This window comes from Aspergillus ambiguus (genome assembly GCF_047715705.1).
Source record: "Aspergillus ambiguus strain CBS 117.58 unplaced genomic scaffold BDV59scaffold_43, whole genome shotgun sequence".
Lineage (NCBI taxonomy): Eukaryota > Fungi > Ascomycota > Eurotiomycetes > Eurotiales > Aspergillaceae > Aspergillus > Aspergillus ambiguus.
In genome coordinates, this window is record NW_027395556.1 from 173,435 (window position 1) to 192,515 (window position 19,081).

At 55.4% G+C, this 19,081-nt stretch overlaps 9 protein-coding genes across 9 annotated transcripts; 6 read left to right on the top strand and 3 right to left on the bottom strand.

Moving 5' to 3' along the window:
• Nucleotides 1-17: 17 nt before the first annotated feature.
• BDV59DRAFT_186748 (mitochondrial 37S ribosomal protein bS21m) lies at nucleotides 18-944 on the top strand. The gene has a single exon (XM_073691079.1). It carries the CDS (start codon nucleotides 45-47, stop codon nucleotides 642-644), a length of 600 nt encoding a protein of 199 aa, XP_073544140.1. The 5' UTR covers nucleotides 18-44; the 3' UTR covers nucleotides 645-944.
• On the bottom strand, nucleotides 853-2,180 carry BDV59DRAFT_205365 (uncharacterized protein; the record flags this gene model as incomplete). The annotated part of the gene is made up of 3 exons (XM_073694629.1): nucleotides 853-1,812; nucleotides 1,869-2,111; nucleotides 2,169-2,180. 3 exons carry the CDS (start codon nucleotides 2,178-2,180, stop codon nucleotides 853-855), a joined length of 1,215 nt encoding a protein of 404 aa, XP_073544141.1.
• Nucleotides 2,165-4,180, bottom strand: BDV59DRAFT_119580 (glucose-6-phosphate isomerase). Its single transcript, XM_073686766.1, has 2 exons — nucleotides 3,986-4,180; nucleotides 2,165-3,929 (listed from the first exon to the last, which is right to left on the bottom strand). The coding sequence occupies exon 2, from the start codon at nucleotides 3,925-3,927 to the stop codon at nucleotides 2,266-2,268; it is 1,662 nt and encodes a 553-aa protein (XP_073544142.1). The 5' UTR covers nucleotides 3,928-3,929; nucleotides 3,986-4,180; the 3' UTR covers nucleotides 2,165-2,265.
• Nucleotides 4,181-5,014: 834 nt separating this feature from the next.
• BDV59DRAFT_205367 (uncharacterized protein) lies at nucleotides 5,015-5,830 on the top strand (the record flags this gene model as incomplete). The annotated part of the gene is made up of 1 exon (XM_073694630.1): nucleotides 5,015-5,830. The coding sequence occupies one exon, from the start codon at nucleotides 5,015-5,017 to the stop codon at nucleotides 5,828-5,830; it is 816 nt and encodes a 271-aa protein (XP_073544143.1).
• A 575-nt stretch (nucleotides 5,831-6,405) lies between these two features.
• BDV59DRAFT_119586 (uncharacterized protein) lies at nucleotides 6,406-9,134 on the top strand. The gene is made up of 5 exons (XM_073686767.1): nucleotides 6,406-6,580; nucleotides 6,638-6,700; nucleotides 6,765-7,369; nucleotides 7,425-8,936; nucleotides 8,992-9,134. The coding sequence occupies exons 1-5, from the start codon at nucleotides 6,565-6,567 to the stop codon at nucleotides 9,082-9,084; spliced, it is 2,289 nt and encodes a 762-aa protein (XP_073544144.1). The 5' UTR covers nucleotides 6,406-6,564; the 3' UTR covers nucleotides 9,085-9,134.
• Nucleotides 9,135-9,313: 179 nt separating this feature from the next.
• Nucleotides 9,314-11,022, top strand: BDV59DRAFT_119593 (mandelate racemase/muconate lactonizing enzyme family protein). The gene is made up of 3 exons (XM_073686768.1): nucleotides 9,314-9,578; nucleotides 9,630-9,734; nucleotides 9,785-11,022. The coding sequence occupies exons 1-3, from the start codon at nucleotides 9,534-9,536 to the stop codon at nucleotides 10,988-10,990; spliced, it is 1,356 nt and encodes a 451-aa protein (XP_073544145.1). The 5' UTR covers nucleotides 9,314-9,533; the 3' UTR covers nucleotides 10,991-11,022.
• A 1,230-nt stretch (nucleotides 11,023-12,252) lies between these two features.
• BDV59DRAFT_210424 (uncharacterized protein) lies at nucleotides 12,253-13,842 on the top strand (the record flags this gene model as incomplete). The annotated part of the gene is made up of 1 exon (XM_073695600.1): nucleotides 12,253-13,842. The coding sequence occupies exon 1, from the start codon at nucleotides 12,346-12,348 to the stop codon at nucleotides 13,840-13,842; it is 1,497 nt and encodes a 498-aa protein (XP_073544146.1). The 5' UTR covers nucleotides 12,253-12,345.
• A 1,149-nt stretch (nucleotides 13,843-14,991) lies between these two features.
• On the bottom strand, nucleotides 14,992-16,830 carry BDV59DRAFT_195789 (uncharacterized protein; the record flags this gene model as incomplete). Its single annotated transcript, XM_073692629.1, has 3 exons — nucleotides 14,992-15,912; nucleotides 15,994-16,527; nucleotides 16,624-16,830. 3 exons carry the CDS (start codon nucleotides 16,828-16,830, stop codon nucleotides 14,992-14,994), a joined length of 1,662 nt encoding a protein of 553 aa, XP_073544147.1.
• Nucleotides 16,831-17,893: 1,063 nt separating this feature from the next.
• Nucleotides 17,894-18,745, top strand: BDV59DRAFT_205371 (uncharacterized protein; the record flags this gene model as incomplete). Its single annotated transcript, XM_073694631.1, has 1 exon — nucleotides 17,894-18,745. The coding sequence occupies one exon, from the start codon at nucleotides 17,894-17,896 to the stop codon at nucleotides 18,743-18,745; it is 852 nt and encodes a 283-aa protein (XP_073544148.1).
• Nucleotides 18,746-19,081: the final 336 nt, after the last annotated feature.

Genomic DNA, 19,081 nt, shown 5'->3' on the forward strand with positions numbered 1-19,081 from the left:
CTCCGTCCACCCTCGACCAACATCAACTCTCCACCCACCTCACAATGGAGATTCGCGCTCTCGCCCACAGCCTCCGTGTGAGGCCAACAGCCCTCCTATCCACGCAGACCCGCGCCCTCCCGATCACCTCCCTCCGCCATGCCTCCTCCAAAACACCCACAAAAACCCAGCCGCCCTCGCAACCAACGCAGGGCACCTCCGACTTCGACCAGATCCTCAGCAAGCTCAACATCAGCAACACCTCCTCCGAGACGGGCTCGCCGCAGCAACCGGGCAACGCCAGCGGCAGCCGGCAGAGCGTCTTCGGCGATGCGCTCTCGCTGGGCCGCGCCGTGGGCATGTCCGCCGGCACGGACAACTACCGGCCCGCGATGCGGCGGGTCGAGCTGAAGCTGGGCCCGTCGCTGGGCCGCCAGGTGCACGTCGAGCCGGAGAAGGGCACCGACCTCGCGGCCGCCCTGCGCACCCTCCAGATCACCTGTAACGCCAACCGCGTCAAGCAGCAGGCCAACCAGCAGCGGTTCCACGTGCGGCGCGGCCAGATGCGCAAGGACCTGCGCATGCAGCGGTGGCGCAAGCTGTTCAAGTTCTCGTTCGACAAGACGGTGAACAAGATCCAGCGCATGCGGGCGCAGGGATGGTAGTTGTTTCTTCTTCATACACCACTGTTGTGCGAACCATTGCAAGGGTGCAAGGGTGTATATATGCATATCCGCGGAGAAAGCGATAGCCATAGACGTGGAAGGATTGTATCTTGTGTATTATACTAGGTTCAAACGGAGTTCACGGTTCATCTCAATCTATCCCAACGCTATCCAATCCATACTGTACAAACCAGACCCGTGCCCGACATCAATCTTTTTTCCCGCTCGTAAACCCCCCATAGCCATATCCCCCCGTCGCCGCCGCCGACGCATACCCGCCGTACCCATTCGCCTTCCCCCCATTCCCATACGAGATCCCCACCGATCCTTTCCCACGAGACGGCACCCCCAAGATGCCATCCCCACGCCATCCCCTCCGCCGCGTGCGCTCCCAATACAGGGCCAGAATGGCGCCAACCCCGGCGATCATCGCAAACAAGAACACCCGCGCAAAGAACCCAGCCACACTCGGCGCTCCGTCCTCCGCCCCCGTCGACGACGGCCACCCAATGCCGCGCCCGCCCTCGATCCAGCTCACACGGAAGGTAAAGGTCAACGGCTCCCCGCGGATGACCTTGGTGCCGTGCTCGGCGGTCCACGGGTCGCGGGCGTTCTCCGCCACGGCCGTCTCCTCGTCGCTATTGCCCTTCTCGATCTTGCGCATGGCGGCCACATCGAACTCGGGGACCGAGTACGCCGTGCCAGCGACGACGTACCCGGGTGGCACGGCACGCTTCCCCTTGCGCTTCTTGCTCTTGCCCTTCTTCGCGGCCTTGGGGTCCTGCGCCGCGATGTTGTGCGCCAGCACGTTCATGTCCGTCCATATGTGCAGGTGGCTGCGCTGGAGGGTGCCCTGCAGTGCGAAGGTGATGGGCGTGTAGGACGGGCCTTCCGGGTCGAGCAGGTCCTGGAGCTCGGTGCCTTCGGTGTCGGCGTTGAAGGGGTCCGGAACGCGGCCGTCGGGGGAGAGCGGGCCTGTGGGCACGCGGCAGGTCATGGGCACGTCCGAGTGCACGTAGTACTCGAGGAGGTGGTACATCTCATCGGGGAGGGCGTTGATGGTGCAGTTGATGGTTTCGGTCACGCCGTAGCGGAGCGCGAGCGGGAGGAAGGTCTCGTTGCAGGTCGGAAAAGGGATGTATTGCAGTTTGCCAAGGCTGTCGGTGATCTAGGTCTGTTAGCTTGGGTGGATGGAGGGAATGGGTTCTTGTCCAAGGGACATACGTGCTCCCCTGAGTCGATTGTCCGGTTCAGACAAGTCACTGGCATCGGTTGGCCGTAGCTGTACGCCCGCGCGAGCTCAGTCGCCGTGGCGACTGGGAGGGAGGACACAATCAGCCCATAGTGTGAGAGGGATTTGAGGCGCTGCAGGAACATTGTCAAGGCGTGCTCGAGGGCTACGCTGTGGCGTTGCTCGAGGGTGGAGGAAGAGAGAGAGACACGGTGGAGGTCGAGCCGCGGGTTACCCTTTTGGGCGTTAGCCGCTCTTCCTTTCCTTGTTTACGCCTCTAGACACTTGGATACAACAATATTCATTATGCTCATACTAACATACTAAAACAATCGCATGACTTCATCAAACTCTTTTCTTTTCTTTTTTTTTTTTATCCGTCCCAATTGCTTACGCCAGCTTGGCCTTCTTCTTGAAGGCCAGGAGCAGTCCGCTGGTGGACGCATCGTGGTCCTCGCCCGCGCCTGAGGTCTCCAGCTCCTTCTGGATCTTCTTGGCCAGTACCTTGCCCAGCTCGACACCCCACTGGTCGAACGAGTTGATGTTCCAGACGGCGCCCTCGGTGAAGGTGACGTGCTCGTAGTAGGCGATCAGCGCACCCAGCGTGCCCGGGGTGATCTTCTGGGCCAGGATGGACGTGGTGGGCCGGTTACCGAGGAAGGTCTTGTGCGACACCAGGTGGTCCGGAGCGCCCTCGGACTTGACCTGCTCGGGGGTCTTGCCGACCATCAGAGCCTCCGACTGAGCGAGGAAGTTGGAGGCGAGCATGCGCTGGTGCTTGCCACCCTCGACGGGGTTGTGCGACTCGGCAGCCATGATGAAGTCCGAGGGGATGAGCTTGGTGCCCTGGTGGAGCAGCTGGAAGAAGCTGTGCTGGGCGTTGGTGGCCGGCTCGCCGAAGAGGATGGGGCCGGTGGTGTACTTGACGTATTCGCCGGAGCGGGTGATGGCCTTGCCGTTGCTCTCCATGGAGAGCTGCTGCAGGTAGGCCGGGAAGCGGTGCAGGTACTGGTCGAAGGGGGCCACCAGGTGCGTCTGAGCGCCGAAGAAGTCACTGTACCACACGCTCAGCAGACCACCGATGACGGGAATGTTCTGCTCCAGGGGCGTCTCGCGGAAGTGCTTGTCCATGGCGTTGGCACCTGCCAGGAACTGGTGGAAGTTGTCATAGCCGATGTAGAGGGCGACGGAGAGACCGATGGCGCTCCAGACGGAGTAGCGACCACCCACCCACGACTCGAAGCCGAACATGTTCTTCTTGTCGATGCCGAACTTGGTGACCTCGGCCTCGTTGGTCGAGAGGGCCACAAAGTGCTTCGCGATGTGAGCGTCATCCTTGGCCGTCTGGAGGAACCAGGACTTGGCGGTGTTGGCGTTGGTGGTGGTCTCGGCGGTGGTGAAGGTCTTGGAGGCAATGAGGAAGAGGGTGGTCTCGGGATCGGAGTCCTTGAGGGCCTCGGCGATGTGGGTGCCATCGATGTTGGAGACGAAGTGCAGCTTCATGCCGGGAGCGCCGTAGGGCTTGAGGGCTTCGGTGACCATGACGGGACCAAGATCGGAACCACCGATACCGATGTTGATGATGGTGTTGATCTTCTTGCCGGTGTAACCGGTCCACTGGCCACTCCGGACCTGCTCGGAAAACTCCTTCATGTGGTCGAGAACGGAGTTGACCTCCTCGACGACGCTCTTGCCGTCGACCTGCATGGGCTCATTGGTGACGTTGCGCAGAGCGGCGTGGTAGACGGCACGGTCCTCGGTAAAGTTGATGTGCTCACCCTTGAACATGGCATCGCGCAGCTCCTCGACGTTGGCCTCCTTAGCGAGCTTCACCAGCAGGTCGAGGGTCTCCTCGGTCAGGAAGTTCTTGGAGAAGTCGAAGAGGATGTCGGAGCCGTCGGCCGAGTTGGAGAAGTTACGGCTGAGACGCTGGAAACGCTGAGGATCCTTCTGGAAGGCATCCTTCAGAACGATGTTGCGAGCGACATCATTGTGGTGCTTCTGGAGCTCCTTCCAGGCGGGGAGCTCGGTAGCTTGGCTGAAACCGGGCATTGCTGGGGGATGAGTATTAGAGGGGTGAATTGAAGGATGGAATGAATGGAGGACTTACTGGATGAGTCTGGGGGAGGTAGATGAAGGGAAGTGTGTGGGAGAAAGAGGGAGAGGGAGAGCGAGAGGAAGATGGTGGGGAGTAGAAGAAGAACGATGTGATGGCGTAACCGGTGTGTTGGGGTCCGTCCGGATTTGGAGGGGCAGGTATTCCGCAGGTCTGCCCCACGCCATCTGACTAGTCCTACTTATTTATCCGAATTCATCTTGGATATCGCTTTTTTTCCCGTCATCTGACTCTGGAGGACTGTCCTCCGGTGCATCCACTCAGTCTATATTCTGCAGGCAAATCGTCCCCGTTCTTCTTCTGTCTGCTTGATCTCCTCGGAAACCGGTCACCGGCCGCCTGTTCGGTCTATCCACCGGCCTCCGGGGAATTACCATGATGGTATTTGGTCGAGACTGAAAAATAGTAATCAGATCCGGGTCGGAGCAGCTCTAGACTCTGGAGGATTGTACGTATACTATTTGGCATACTAGGACCATTGATGTATAACCAGAATTGGATAACCAGATTATGCACTGATTACTAATGATTTACACGTGACTTTATACATCGATCCCCAGGAAACTTATAGCATCCTCAGGACGACCTTAAGAATTCCGGACCCGCAGGATTAAATCAAAGTATGCTTGACACTCCATCCTGGATTCATGAGGATTATGCCTCCCCTAACTCCAGTGCCGATGATGATATGAATCCGATGAACTGCCTGAGTTGGAGTTGAATCTCAGGGAACTGAGGGCCTGCGCTTCCACCGTTCTACGTGCTCCCTGCATCAATGCGCGAAAACTCACCAGTGGCCGATTCCACGAAATATTTCTATTGGACTTGGACCCGAGCGCAAAGGTGAATGAGGCCGTCGCGTCGTGGATCGCGAGATTGACCCGCCGCCAAGAGAGTTAAGCCAAAGCGACAAGCGAAATTGCGACCATACAATATGTCAAGAACCATACATCCATCCCTGTGGCAGAGATATTTCACCAGGACCTGAGGTCAAACAACCCAGTTGGGGCACCGTTTGTTCTGATGGAGAGACTCCCTGGCCAGCATCTTTACAGAATTTGGGACGGGCTATTGCTTGACCACAAAAAGGCCGTGCTTGATCAGATTGCCGCCGTTTTGAACCAGATGGCAATGTTGAAGTTCGACGAGATTGGTAGCCTACAAGAGGACGGATTAGGCCCCTTCATCCACCTGTGCCTTCCTACCAACAAGGAAGGAACATACAAGTCAACCCTGGACTTCCTATGTGCATTTATCGACGAGAAAAGCGTGGAGTCCTTGGAGCTCAAAACCCTCTATGGTCAGATAAAAGAGACACTAGAAAATTTCTTTACTTCGCCAGCTGATGCATCGTATTTCCACCCTCCTTTCCGTCTCATCCACCCCGATTTTGATGCCCAAAACCTGCTTTTCGTGAAGCCCGCTGATAACTCGGAAGCCCGCCCCTGTCTATCTGGGGTGATTGACTTTGAGTATGCTCATACGGGCCCACTATATTACTTGTACGAATACCCAATTTTCATCCAAGATGTCGATTTTTCACCTGAGCTTTACGAGGAAAATGCTGTCTTGAGACCGTACTTTGCTCGGGCACTCCGGCAGGGGTTTCCCAAAGGATCACCAGATGCAATCGCCGCAAGGAATGCAATGCGGGACAAGACCTTTATCCTGAATGAATTCAAGAGAGTGTTTACTTCGATGAAAATGCCTGAGTCTATCATGGAAATCCAAGCGGCTACATTTCTTCAACAGCTAGAGGAAGGGACCGGACACGCATACACAGGAAGACCCGACTATGTGCCAGACCCAGAGCTATGGAGTGATGACGAAGAGACATAATAGGTGCAATAATTTTCGGATCTCGTAGACATCTTTTTCGAGGGCGGATTCAATGACTGTATAGTCGCCTCGCATCGACCCGAGCCATTCTGCAAACAGTTAACATAGTGTACGGTACGGATTGTTCTTCACCGCGTATTATGATGTTCCTCGGGGTCACTGGGGATGCTCGCGACAAGTTCGGCGCCAAGTCCCTCAAAGGAACAGCCACCATCGTGATGATGATTGTAGTAACGCCCGTTGAAACGCACTATCTGAAGGCCTGGAGTTGCCATTGCGATCTGGTTGGAGAACTTGATACACCTTGGGAACTGTCTAACAGAAAGGAGAGGTCGTTTGCCCAGGTGGAGTCATTGTGGCAAAACAGAATTACCGAATATTCAACATGGAAATGTCGGAAAAGGAATACAAGAGGCAGCAAGATGTGTGAAGGGAATGTATTGGGCACAGAGTGTATCTAGATCCAGTTGAAGAGACGATGTACATGCGCACAAGGGTATAATGACTAATCATGCATAACGCACGGGCTTCCCCATCGGGACGCATCGCAAACTCCTTCATCTCCAACTGTTCGACTTCGCGCAATCGCTTTCTTCCCCCACCGCTTCTCCTCTCCCTCGATCCTCCCTCTTTTCTCTCTCCGGCCTCTTCAGTCTCTTCGCACTAGTATTCTACTTCCTTTTATCCACCCATAATATACGTGCAGAATTCCTGTGGAGCTGAATTCTATCGCCATGTATCCGTATCAAGGTATCTCCAACACTCCTCATCAACTCGACCGCCAGCTAACCTCTGACCTCTCTACAGCTCCCGGTCTCTACGGTAGGCCACCAGACTATGGAGCCTATCCTGGAGCTCCCCCAGGCATGGGTAAGCGCAATCGCCTGCCTCCACGAAAAGATACGCAGCCAGACTGACAAACGCCCTGATATAGCACCTCCTCCAGGAATGGCCGCTCCTGGAACCACCCCGGCCCCGGGGATGCAACAAGCAAACGTCCAGCAACCCGGCCGACCCGCCGGCTTCCCCCCAAACTTCCAGCCGCCCCCGAACATGCCTAACATCAACTTCTCCGCCCCGGTGATCCGCCTCGGCACCTCCGGTCCCGCCAAGTCCGCCACCCCAGACACCGCCAACAGGGAACGCGAGGCTGGCGCCCCCGGCCGGCGCGCTGGCTTGGGCTCGACGTCGAACCTCGAGGCCCAGCGTCAGAACGTTCGCGATGCGATGATGCAGCTCCAGCCGCCCACGCGCGAGGAGATCGTGCGCACCATCTTCGTCGGGGGAATCACTGAGGGTGTCGGCGGCGATGAGGGCATCGAGCGCATCCTGCGTTCGGCGGGCAATCTTCGCCGCTGGATCCGTGCTACTGATGCCGATGATAAACCGTGCAAGTTTGGCTTCGCTGAGTACGAGGACCCCGAAAGTCTTGGTACCGCCGTGGAAGTGCTAAGGGACATCGAAGTGCCTCTGAAGCGGCAAACGCCGTCGGACGGGGGTGAGAAGGCGGATGCCGAGGTGGAGAAGAGTACGCTTTTGGTAGGTTTTCCGCGTTGCCATGAACGCTTGCGACGAGGAGTACTAACTGGTGTAGGTTGTCGTGGACGAAAGCTCAATGAAGTACCTGGAACAGTACGAATCTACGAGAGGCGAGGAGGACCCCACTGGAAAGCAGGCTCGCATTGACGCTGCTCGCGCGACCCTCTCCAGTGTCCTATCCGATCTTTTCCACCCCACGTCCCCGACTCAGAAGGAGGAGGCCTCGGCTATCGACCGCGAAGGCGACACGGCCATGAACGATGCGGACGGCCAGAATGACGGAAACGCCGAGGTCGTCACCATCCCGATCACCGTCGAAGACGAATTGTCCGATATCCCGCCGGAGATGCGCGAGACTGTTGCCAAGGAGATCGCGGCCTTCCGCGAGCGCAGCAACCGCCGAGATATTGAACGCTTGAAGAGAGAGGAGGAGATTGAGTCGATGGAACGGGCTCGGAATGCGGGTCCCCGTCATAACCGGCTCGCTTCTCCCCCTGCGTCAGCCCCCAGCGGCCCTGCGGCAGGTGCGAATGGAATTCCCCTCGGGCCCCGAGATCGCGGGGCGCCATCGGGGCCCAAGGGATTCGGTGTGCAGATCCCCAAGGACTACCAGAAGGGCGTCTCGTTTGTGAACGGAGGCAACATCAACGGCTCCCCCGCTGTCTACATTGATCGCGAGGATGAAGAGTCTGATGCCAGCGATGAAGAGTTGGAGCGTCGCCGCCAAGAGAAGCAAGAAGCCGAGCTGGAGAAGCAGTTCCTCGACCAAGAACGACGCTGGCTCAACCGGGAGCGCAGTCGGACGGCAGCTCTGGAGCGAGAGAAGAAGCGCGACAAGGAGGAAGAGGCCAAGCTGCAGGAGGTGCGCGAAGAGGTGGATAAGCGGCTTCGGGAATGGGACGACGACGCGGAAGCCAGCCGGAAAATTGATGACTACTACGCCGACCGCGGAGCCTGGCTACGGAGTCGGGCGGCGTTCCGGGCGCGTGAGATCAGCATGGATGATGCGGACCGTGCGGCGGAGGAGCGCGAACGGGCTCGCTCGGTGCAGCAACGGGAACAGGCCCGCGGCATGGCCGACGACTTCCTTGCGCGCCAGGCCGAGGAGCTCGAAACCCGCCCCCAGGCTCCCCGGGAACCCCAACGTTTCAAGCTCTCCCTTGGTGCGGCTGCCCAGAAGGCTCAAGCGGCGACTTCCCGCCGGACGGTGGCCGAAGTCGAAGGATTGCTGGAGGACGAGGAGGAGCCTCAGGCGACGGCTCGCAAGCCCCTCATCCCGATCAAGTTCGACAGCGCCGCCGAAGCGGCCGGACTCACGGAGGAGGAACGTGCCCAAGCAGCGCGACAGCTGGCGGCAGAGATTCCAACCGACAAGGAAGGACTTTGGAACTGGGAGGTCAAGTGGGAGTTTGTGGACGAGACGGTGGTCAGCGACCAACTCAAGCCGTTTGTGGAGAAGAAAATCGTGGAATACCTTGGTGTGCAAGAACAGATGCTGGTGGATGTGGTGGAGGAGCATGTCCGCAAGCACGGCCATCCCCAGGAGCTTGTGGAACAGCTGGAGGAGGTGAGTATCTTCGAATTATCTGGTATGAATTTAACACTAATGTTGTTGATGATAGGCACTGGACGAGGAGGCCGAGGTGTTGGTGCGGAAACTGTGGCGGATGATCATCTTCTTTTCGGAAAGCGAGAAGCGTGGGCTATCGGGTTAGGAGAGTCTTACTGTATACAATCAATCTATACGAGTGCGCAATGGATCGTGATGATAATTTGCGTATTTCCGTAAAAGGCAACTGGATCTATACGGAGACGGTACGCACGCTGATTGGTGGAGAAATGGCCCATAAGTCTGGGGGAGATTCTCCGCCAATCAGCCATTTCTCCCGCATTTAGCCGGCGGAGTGAGGGGGGATTTCATCGTCTTTTATATCCCTCGTCTGTCCTCCATCCCGCCTCTCGTTTCCTCAATTTCTTTTCCTCTTGTATTTTCACATATTCTCTCACGGGGTGTCTTCTATATCGTCGAGTCTGCGCTTCTCTGCCGTGTCTAGACGAGTATATCCCCTCATTCATCGACTACATCCTAATCACCCCGCATCCCTCAGCACGGTATTAGCGGCTTCAACTACTCAATTGGCACCATACCCCCTAATCCGACATCATGGTTAAGATCACGAGTTTCACCACTCGGGACGTGAGGTTCCCTGTACGTATCTCCGTTCAATTGCCGTCCTGCAATCTCCGCTAACCAAACCAGACCTCCCTCGATAAGACCGGCTCCGACGCCATGAACGCCGCAGGCGACTACTCCTCCGCTTACTGCATCATCTACACCGATTCCTCCTACACGGGACACGGCATGGTACGTACGCCGTCTCCGCAAACCCCAATACCACTAAACTAACCAGTCAGACCTTCACCATCGGCCGCGGAAACGAGATCGTCTGCTCCGCCATCTCCCTCCTCGCTCCCCTGGTCATCGGCAAAGACCTGGACGAACTGACCGCCGACTGGGGTAAGACCTGGCGGTACCTCGTCTCTGACAGCCAGCTGCGCTGGATTGGTCCGGAGAAGGGCGTCATTCACCTCGCGCTGGGCGCCGTCGTCAACGCCCTGTGGGACCTCTTGGCCAAGGTGCTGGGCAAACCTGTCTGGCGCATTGTCGCTGAGATGACCCCCGAGGAGGTCGTGCGCTGCATTGACTTCCGCTACATCACCGATGCGTTGACGCCCGAGGAGGCTCTCGCGCTGCTCAAGGAGGTCGAGCCCGGCAAGGCGGACCGCATCCGCGACGCCGAGCAGAACCGCGCTGTGCCCGCGTACACCACCAGCGCCGGATGGCTGGGCTACAGCGAGGACAAGCTCAAGGCGCTGCTGGCGGAGAGCGTCGCGCAGGGATACAAGCATTTCAAGCTGAAGGTGGGCGGCAACCTCGAGGAGGATAAGCGGCGCCTGGCCATCGCCCGCGAGGCCATCGGCTACGACAAGGGCAACATTCTCATGGTAGACGCCAACCAGGTGTGGTCCGTGCCGGAGGCCATCACCTGGATGAAGGAGCTCGCGCAGTTCAAGCCGTGGTTCATTGAGGAGCCGACTTCGCCGGACGACATCCTCGGCCATGCCGCTATCAAGAAGGCCCTCCAGGACACCCCGTATGGACCTATCGGTGTTGCTACAGGAGAGATGTGCCAGAACCGCGTCATCTTCAAGCAGCTCCTGCAGGCGGGAGCGCTGACCGTGCTGCAGGCGGATGCCTGCCGTGTCGGTGGTGTCAATGAGGTGCTGGCCATTCTCCTGCTGGCGCGGAAGTTTGGCGTGCCCATCGTGCCGCACTCCGGAGGTGTTGGTCTCCCTGAGTACACGCAGCACCTGAGCACGATCGACTATGTTGTGGTCAGTGGGAAGCGCAGTGTGTTGGAGTATGTGGACCACCTCCATGAGCATTTCGTGCACCCGTCCAGCGTCAAGGATGGGTACTATGTCACGCCGATGGAGCCGGGGTACAGTGTCGAGATGAAGGCTGGGAGCATGGATGAATTCTCGTTCCCGGGTGAAGAGGGCAAGAGTTGGTGGAAGTCTGAGGCGGCCAAGCCTATCCTTGACGGTCCTCGGATATAGAGCTTAGACATCTGCATTGGATTTTACGTGTGATATGAAATAGTTTCTTATGTAATGTATTCATATTCAATATGACGCATTAACGTTCTCATTGACTTCCATCCGGGAATAGCAATCACCAGCTGCCTGACATGTCCCACAAAGCGAGTTTGAGCCATGTTGTATGGTGTAGTTTTCTTTGTGTTTCTTGTTTAGACATTCATTTCCACTAAATTCCATCAGAAATATGAGATTATGAGATTAAGGCAGAATAACCGAACGCCGGTTTCAACACAGATAAAATATCGGCTTTACAGGTCATCAGAGACACCTTCGCAATCATGATTGATCTTTGGACATTCATCGGTTGGGACTGGCCTTACCTTCACGGCCGGTACCCGCAATATATATATATATATATACATATAAATAGAGTTGTCTCAACTTGTGATTCCGGGTAATGAATGTTCATCTACGTACGGAAGCTCTGAAGTGGGCCACGAACGGTAATTGTAGACCAATGAGACTTACTTCAGTTCTAGTTCAGAGATCCTCTGAAGGCGCTAAACGGCTTTACGAAGATGTTTTGTGAGATATTTAAAGTGACACCCAGAGCAGGTAGCTTTGGTGTATAAATATCCCGGCTGGAACCCCCTTAAAAGTGCCATCAAGAAACTTCTTAATATGCTCTGGACTTACGTAACAATTAATAGGAGACTTGAGCATTATTGAGACATATAGACAATCCTAATAACTGTGGACTACTTGTACCGCTGGCTAACAAAGCCAGTCAATCCATTCAGTTACACTATATCCACCAAGATAACTCATTTACTTGTGAGCTCCTCGTAGCACAGATCACTACTCATCCTCCACACCAGAAGACACTCATCCTATACCTCCGGTGTCAGCATCTATCCACCGGAGACGCCAACGCAGTAGGCATAACCAGCCCAGAACCCGGAACAATCACCATTTAGGGCAGGATTCAGCTCATATAGCAGATCCAGAGTAATCCCCGCATTAGCCGCCATGTCATTACAGTACACACCTAGAACCAATGTCAGCAAGTAGACAACTGGAGGAGTCCTACTTTACATACCGTCCTGTTGTATCACCCAGCGATTACAGTTTGCAGGGCTGCCACTCTGCGTTGGACCCGGAGGAACCACCACGGTGGGTGTAGGCGTATGTTGGTAGAATACGCAGAGCACCTAGCTAGGTATATACGGAGCTTGAGAGAGGATACTCTGTATGGTGAAAGAAGTACACAATGATGTCACGATAGCATCAAATCCCCGCTAGTAGAACAGAGAAACAGATAAATAATATATCCATCCACCATCCATCCCGATCATCTTCGCCACAAGCCCGTCATGTCCTCCTACCGACTCACCCCCGACGACCTCGACACATCCTTCGAAACTCCTCCGGCTATCCGGGCGGCTCGAAACCCCAATCCCGCCGTTCTCCAGGCGTTATTGGATTATTATCGGTCTGAGCTGCCTCATGTCGCGCATCTCGCCCCTCGAGACCGCGGCGGCCTCGAGCAATGCTCTCCCAATGCCGACATCACCGGCGCGATTGATGGCATCTACGAGTCTCCCTTGACAGCAGCCATTCGCGCAGACCTTCCCGACAATGTGCGTGCGCTCCTGGGGGCAGGCGCAGACCCCGCAGGCATCCGCCCTCTCTATCTGTCCGACTACTCCGTGCGCTTCATTCGCGGCCGAGATGCAAAGACCGACATGTCGAGCTTTGCCATGTGTCCGCCGCGCGAGTCCATCCTCGCCGTCGCTGCGGTGAAGGGCATCCAGCATCAGACCCAGCCCTTGACCACCGCCGAGCTGGACGAGCGCCGCTCCGGCTTTCCTCGTTTCTGGACTGAGCCAAATCTGCCGGGCCAACGATTCCGCTCCACCAAGGCCTTGACGGCTCTCGAAGTCGCCGCTGCGTGCGGCCAAGAGCAAATGTTCGACCTGGTCCGCGACGCCGGAGCGGATGAATCCGCCTGGACTCGGACTCAGCCTTCTCGTGAAGGCGTCGACGACGGACCGTCGAGCCACGAGGCAACCCCATCGTCGATGTCGACCTCGTCGCCCGTCCACGAAGCCCTCTCCGCAGGCCACCGCGCCATGCTCCACAAACTCTTCCATCAACACCACTACTCCCCAAACTACCGCCCGCTGGCCGCGGCGCCGACACTGGCCCTTCCCCCGCTCTCCTACGGCCTGGCCTGCTGTGATCCGGACGACCCCAAAATTCGAGACTGTATCACCGAGCTGCGGGACCACCCCGATCTTGATCCTCACCTCCGCACTCCCATCTTCGAAGTCCACCCGCTCCATTTCGCTGTCGCGCGTCACAGCCCGGCCCTCCTGTCCTGGCTCGGCCTGCCGCTCCCGTCGGCGGGTGCCACTGCCCTCGGACAGACGCTGCTCCACATCGCCTCGATGCCCCTGACATCCGAGGCCATCGACGACAAAAACCCCGACCTCGTCCGGAGCATTCATTGCGCCAGAACTCTCGATCCCGCCTGGTTACCGCATCCCTGGCCCAGTCCCTTGCATTTGCAGCCACAGCCGCGGTCCCGGCTCAACCCGCTGCGGCCCCGCGCGAGAACCCCACTGACGCCCGCCGAGCAGGAGGCCCAGTGGGAGACCCTGCGCGTCCTGGTCGATGCCGGCGTTGATGTCCGCGCACAGGATGTCGATGGGAACACGGCCCTGCACTACCTGGCGGCGACCCTGAATGTCGACCCCCGCGCAATGCAGTTGTTAAGAGATATGGACGGCGGCGAGGAGGCTTACCATCACGTCTTGAATTGGGAGGGCTTGTCGCCGCGGGCCTTGTGGGAGGGTAGATCTGTCTAGTAAATTCTTGTGTATGTAGGCCATATATCTGCCAATATAAGAGAGCTGTGATGTATTCATATTTGATATGACGCATTGACGTTCTCACTAACTTCCATCCGGGAATAGCCATCACCGGTTGTCTGCCGTCTCCCACAATCTGTCTACTCCTGCGGCTCGCAGAGCGAGAGCTAAGCTTCTGCAAGACTATCCTGCGCAGGAGATTGTCTTGCAAGTCAAAGAAATTAGTACTGGGTGCATAGAACGCATATCCAGTTTGACAGAATACAATCTCCTCTTAATAATGCCTAGGGTGAAGCGGTGTCCCCCATCCGACGCAGAAGCTGGGATTGCCTGCGTCCACGATTTTCCCACCATCAAGGATAAGGACCCTATCGCAGAACTCCGCGAGCATCTCCATCCGGTGCGTTATCATCCCAATCGTGTAACCCACGAATTCCTTCTCCACTGAGCTGGTGAATTCGTCCAAGAGAAGCACAGTGCCGCTCATGGTTCTGTGCTTCAAAACAGTACGGGTGAGGTTAAACATCTACTTTTGGCCTTGGCTGAGCGACGACTCCTATAGGACACCATCCAGTCCGCCCTGGAGCTCTACCATTTCCCAGAGACCCATATCCGTCAGCACCACTTGGCATTGCTTCGGAGTGGTTTTCCTTAACTTAGTGAGATGGGCAATGGCGCTCCCAGTGGGTAGGAATCAGTAACTGGGTCTTGGGGTATTGTGATAAGTTGCCGTCGGAGCGGTTGAGGGTCTATCGAAGACAGAGGGATGTCATCGGTGGAGACTGTACCTATCTCTGCACCTTGTTGCACCTGTGGAAGTCACCCCTAGTATCAAGCTTCCTCCAAAAATGTTTGAGTCTGGCGAGGACAAGTCAAGGCGCCAAGTAGTTGCGGTATCTTCTGGAAGTGGGACATTAAAGGTGTAGCAAGAAGCGTAATATAAGATATCGACACGAAGATCGACATAGTATTGAGCGTCTTAGACGTGACAGGCAATATAACAACGCGGGACATTAGCATGGAAGATTTGCCAAACGGGCGACCAAGGAATTTCTGGGAAATATGCCATTTGCTTGAACTGCATACTCACCCCGTTGGTGGGCCTGATGGCTTCATAAAGATGATTGATCTGACGATCTAGACATCTCAGTAAACATGGCTAAGCCACTGATTGACAAACGACGGACGACCATCCCCTTGATCGCTATCTGAATTGATATCATCACCCTCGTCGGAGCTTTCGATGTCGATCCAGGAATGTTGATATAATGACTTTTCATTCGCTGGGTATCCTGTGGATCTAAGCCAACCAAATATTCCACGAGTTGCAGCCTCCGAGGCTGTCTGGCTGAACAAGTCTGAGCCTTGTTGTACGGGGTAGTTTTCTTTGTGTTTGGTTAGAAATTCATTTCCACTAAATTCCATCGGAAATATGCCGCTATCTTCGAGCGTTTCGCCATTTGTTAGATTCCAGTTCCAGGTTTTGTACTTCAAACAGTGACCACTGCAAGCGGCATGTTGCTGTACTGCAAGCTCTGTGTCAAGAAGCCGGGTTTTTCCAAACGGCTTCCATGGATGAATAGGGGGTCTGGTATATCCATCACAGCCCGTGATAAATAGCAAACGACCCTCGTCTTCCCTACTGATCATTTGACCATCATTTCCACCAGGTTCCGCAGTTATAAATGATTGGTGTGTTCCTGTCCAAGCAGCTGCATTAAATTCCGTGGCTGTAAGTCCTATCCGGATATTTCGTAGTATTGGGTTTGCTACTCCCATTAGGATAGCAGCGAGCCAAAGGCTAGCTAACTTAGGCTTCCGGTATCCCAGCACTTTGGCGAGCGTAAGAGACTTCTCGCTCTGAACCAAAGGATTTGTGATAGCAAAGATAGGGTTGAGCCAGGCGCTGACAAGGTTGCATTCAATATCTCCGTTGAAAAAGGTACTCAAAAGTAAAGATCGCATGCCCCACACGTTACAACTCAGCATCGTATAACGGGAAAGAAATTTTGAGTATTCCTTCACTAGATTTGATGATCGTTCTGACAAACACGACGGCAGTCCACGCTGTAAAGCTGATTTTGGGACAGGAAGCGAAACGGAAGTTCCGCTCAGAAATGGGATGTAAAGTGCTGCAGCAAATGCCACAGAGCACTGCCCGTAGAGCCGGTGACGAGAGCAAAACTTGGCCAGGTATTCCAAAGCAGTGCCAGATGATGGTGGTGCATCTTTCAAGATCGGATATCCTCCTGCGAGCTCTATTTTGGCTTTTTCGGATAGAATGACAGACCACGGTGAGCAGTATGTTTTTCCTTTGTAATCTGTCGTTATTTTCCAGCCACCCCCCGGGCACAATATAGCTTCCCACCAAGCTGCTTCAGCGGGGTCGAAATCGCTTCCTATATCAATTTTGATTGCATCGTGGTGTCCTGAATCCGTTGCAAGCTGATGGGCTTTGTGCGTGAAGTTGCTATTGCATTGGTGTCCTGAAGCGTGCTTCAGTGATTCTGCCCATCGCGCTGAATAGATATAAGCCCACGCAAGGAACAGGATGGTAATATAATTCCCCTCGTCATGATCTGAGATGCCATCAACACCAGGCCATTCTTCTAGGGGAGCAGAGTTTGATATGTCCACTGCCAGTGGGTTGGGAACGGCCAGCAGAATGTCCAAAGGCATTATCTTTGGTTCGAGGCAACATTGCCCATGCGAAGTAGTCCACTTTGATTCTCCAGAAATTAGGAGACCATCCTCTCCCCTTCCCGATCCCTTTTCGACACAAGTAAAGGGTAGTTCGGTGTCTCTGGGAATCAATCCATATCCAAGGAACGACGGCGTTCTCTCGGAGAGCAATTTCAGCTCGACGGAGAAAGGTGGGAGGCGAGCGTTTTCGAGAGCATTTACCAGGTGAGACGACCATTCATTATAGCTTTCGGAAAGGATACGATCGAATTCTTCTTTGCTTGGGCGAACGGCATCATCCATGTCAAGACGGCTGTTGAGTCCCAGGCTCTGCCACTAGGGATCCAGGGAAGTGGGTGCTAGACGGATCAGCGTGAAAAACAGTGTTTGGGGATTTTGGTGCTGATTAAAGCAAAAATTTCTAAGGAGAAAAACGCCACATGGAGCCAATGATTCGAGTATTGAAGAAAGCAGCACTTCCAAGTTTCAGAGGAAGCGGGTTGCACAGATTGTACTATAGCTTAGTTATGTAGGCATCCGGACTAAGCATTGTTTGTTTTTCCGTCCCGAAAGAGTTTCAATAACTTAGTTATGCTCTAAATAACTGCCGATAAGGGTGCCGTTCTCTAGTTTCTTAATAGTATGCTGTTCGATCGGTTGGAGAACTTCTTTATTCGTGATGTCTCGATGGCGTCAGACATTCTTACGGGAATGACTAGCGGTGATAACTGGGTGGGTATGGCGAAGATGGGTCCGGACGATGGCCGTCACAACAGGACATCCGTCGTAAATATTAATACTAAGATGGATGGTATAGAGAGCCTAGTACGGCCTCACCCCCGACTACTCTTTCTCAATCCATTTCATGTATGGCAGAAAATCCTAACAGAATTAGTATATTGTTAACGCGCGTATCTATCCTAATTTTCTAATTGGAAATACCCAAGCTATTATTATCATTACGGCTAAAGTGGCCGTGGCTCAGATTTTAGATATAGAAAACACCCCCTATCGGGGGATTATCGACCTTAGCTATGTCTGTACCGGCTGGTAGTGCGTTAGCGATTATTATAGGAGGTGTTAGTATACCGTCGGTTACTATTGTGACGACGACTGAGACAGTAATATGTGACACGGATGACTCCGTTCACCGTGATGCCTACTTTTTAGTTAGATATACGTGTCCGTAAAGTAGATGATGCGATAGGGTAGAAAACTACACACAAGCCTCAACTACTGCGTTAGCGCTTATGTGCTTAGTGCTTATTCCTCCACCTCGAGTAGATGCATTAATAAACGCGGCTTTTCCACTCACGCATCCATCCAAACTCCAAGAAACTAACAGTCGTTACCACACCACAGCACAATGGAAATCGTCCACGGCCACAAACTCCCCTTCGCCCCAATGTCCCTCAAGCACCGCGGCAGCCGCCTAACCTTCAAACATCTCTTCCATGGCGACCCGTCCACGCCGGAAAACTACCTCCTAACCCTCGGCCACCAAACAACCTTCTATTCCCCGCGCCACCGCCATAACTTCGACCAATTCCGCTTCGCCTTCCGCGGCTCCGTCTCGCTAGCCCCAGACATCCTCCTCACTGAAGGCAACCTCTCCTACCACCCGGAGGGCGTCGAATACGGCCCGCAGCACGACGTCGACGGCGAGCGCGACGTGCTGGTGCTGCAGTTTGGCGGCGCCAGCGGCCAGGGGTATCTCTCGTGGGAGCAGATCGGGACCGGCCAGGCGGTGCTGCGCGAACAGGGCCGCATGGAGGGCGGGAAGTTCTTCCCTGCCGACGGCGGAGAGGCCAAGGACGGCTTTGAGGCGCTATATGAGACGGTCACTGGACGGAAGTTGGTGTATCCGGAGGCGAGATACGGGGACACGGTGATTGTGCGGCCGGCGGCGATGCGGTGGGTGCCGGTGTCCTCAGCGGAGGGGGTGTGGAGGAAGCTGCTGGGGGTGTTTTCGGAGAGGGAGGCGAGGGTTGAGTTGGTGAGGGTTGCGGATGGGGCAGCGTGGGATGTGTCAGGGTCGTTGTTGTTGCCGGCGGTGCGGTTGGTGTTTGTGCTGCGCGGAGAGGGGAGGGTTGGTGAGGACGTGCTGGTGCAGGAGTCGGCGGTGCGGGTGAAGGCTGGGGATGGCGGGAAGATTGAAGGGGTGAAGGCGCTGGAGATGATCTGCTTTGTGCTGCCCCAGGTGCATGCTGGGATATAGGCAGGGTCCTCCTAGGTGTGGACAGCTGGCTGGCTGGCTAGCCCTGGCGCAGCGGGTTGGGAATGTCAGCACCGGAGAGATATTCCCTTGCCCGCGTCACATTAGCTGGAGTTTGGGGCCATGCAGTCCGATTGGATAGGAGTTCGAAAGCACTGATGCTTTTTCGCACTCCGAGCGCCTCGAACTCACCTCCGGTTGGAGCCATGAAGTAGTGTGTAGACTGCGGCTGCATCGTTGCGCGGAGGACGTCGATGGCGGGGGCCCAATGGCCCGTGAGAAGGTCTCAGATTGACCGCGGCAAGATACAAACTGGAGACCTTGTTGAAACCAAGCGAA

Bases quoted from the DNA above. Each gene is read 5' to 3' on its own strand.
- BDV59DRAFT_186748 (XM_073691079.1), top strand. From the start codon at position 45: ATGGAGATTCGCGCTCTCGCCCACAGCCTCCGTGTGAGGCCAACAGCC.
- BDV59DRAFT_119580 (XM_073686766.1), bottom strand. From the start codon at position 3,927: ATGCCCGGTTTCAGCCAAGCTACCGAGCTCCCCGCCTGGAAGGAGCTC.
- BDV59DRAFT_119586 (XM_073686767.1), top strand. The intron at 6,701-6,764 runs GTAAGCGCAATC...GCCCTGATATAG, and splicing joins TGGAGCTCCCCCAGGCATGG to CACCTCCTCCAGGAATGGCC. The intron at 7,370-7,424 runs GTAGGTTTTCCG...TAACTGGTGTAG, and splicing joins TGGAGAAGAGTACGCTTTTG to GTTGTCGTGGACGAAAGCTC.
- BDV59DRAFT_119593 (XM_073686768.1), top strand. From the start codon at position 9,534: ATGGTTAAGATCACGAGTTTCACCACTCGGGACGTGAGGTTCCCT. The intron at 9,579-9,629 runs GTACGTATCTCC...TAACCAAACCAG, and splicing joins CTCGGGACGTGAGGTTCCCT to ACCTCCCTCGATAAGACCGG. The intron at 9,735-9,784 runs GTACGTACGCCG...CTAACCAGTCAG, and splicing joins CCTACACGGGACACGGCATG to ACCTTCACCATCGGCCGCGG.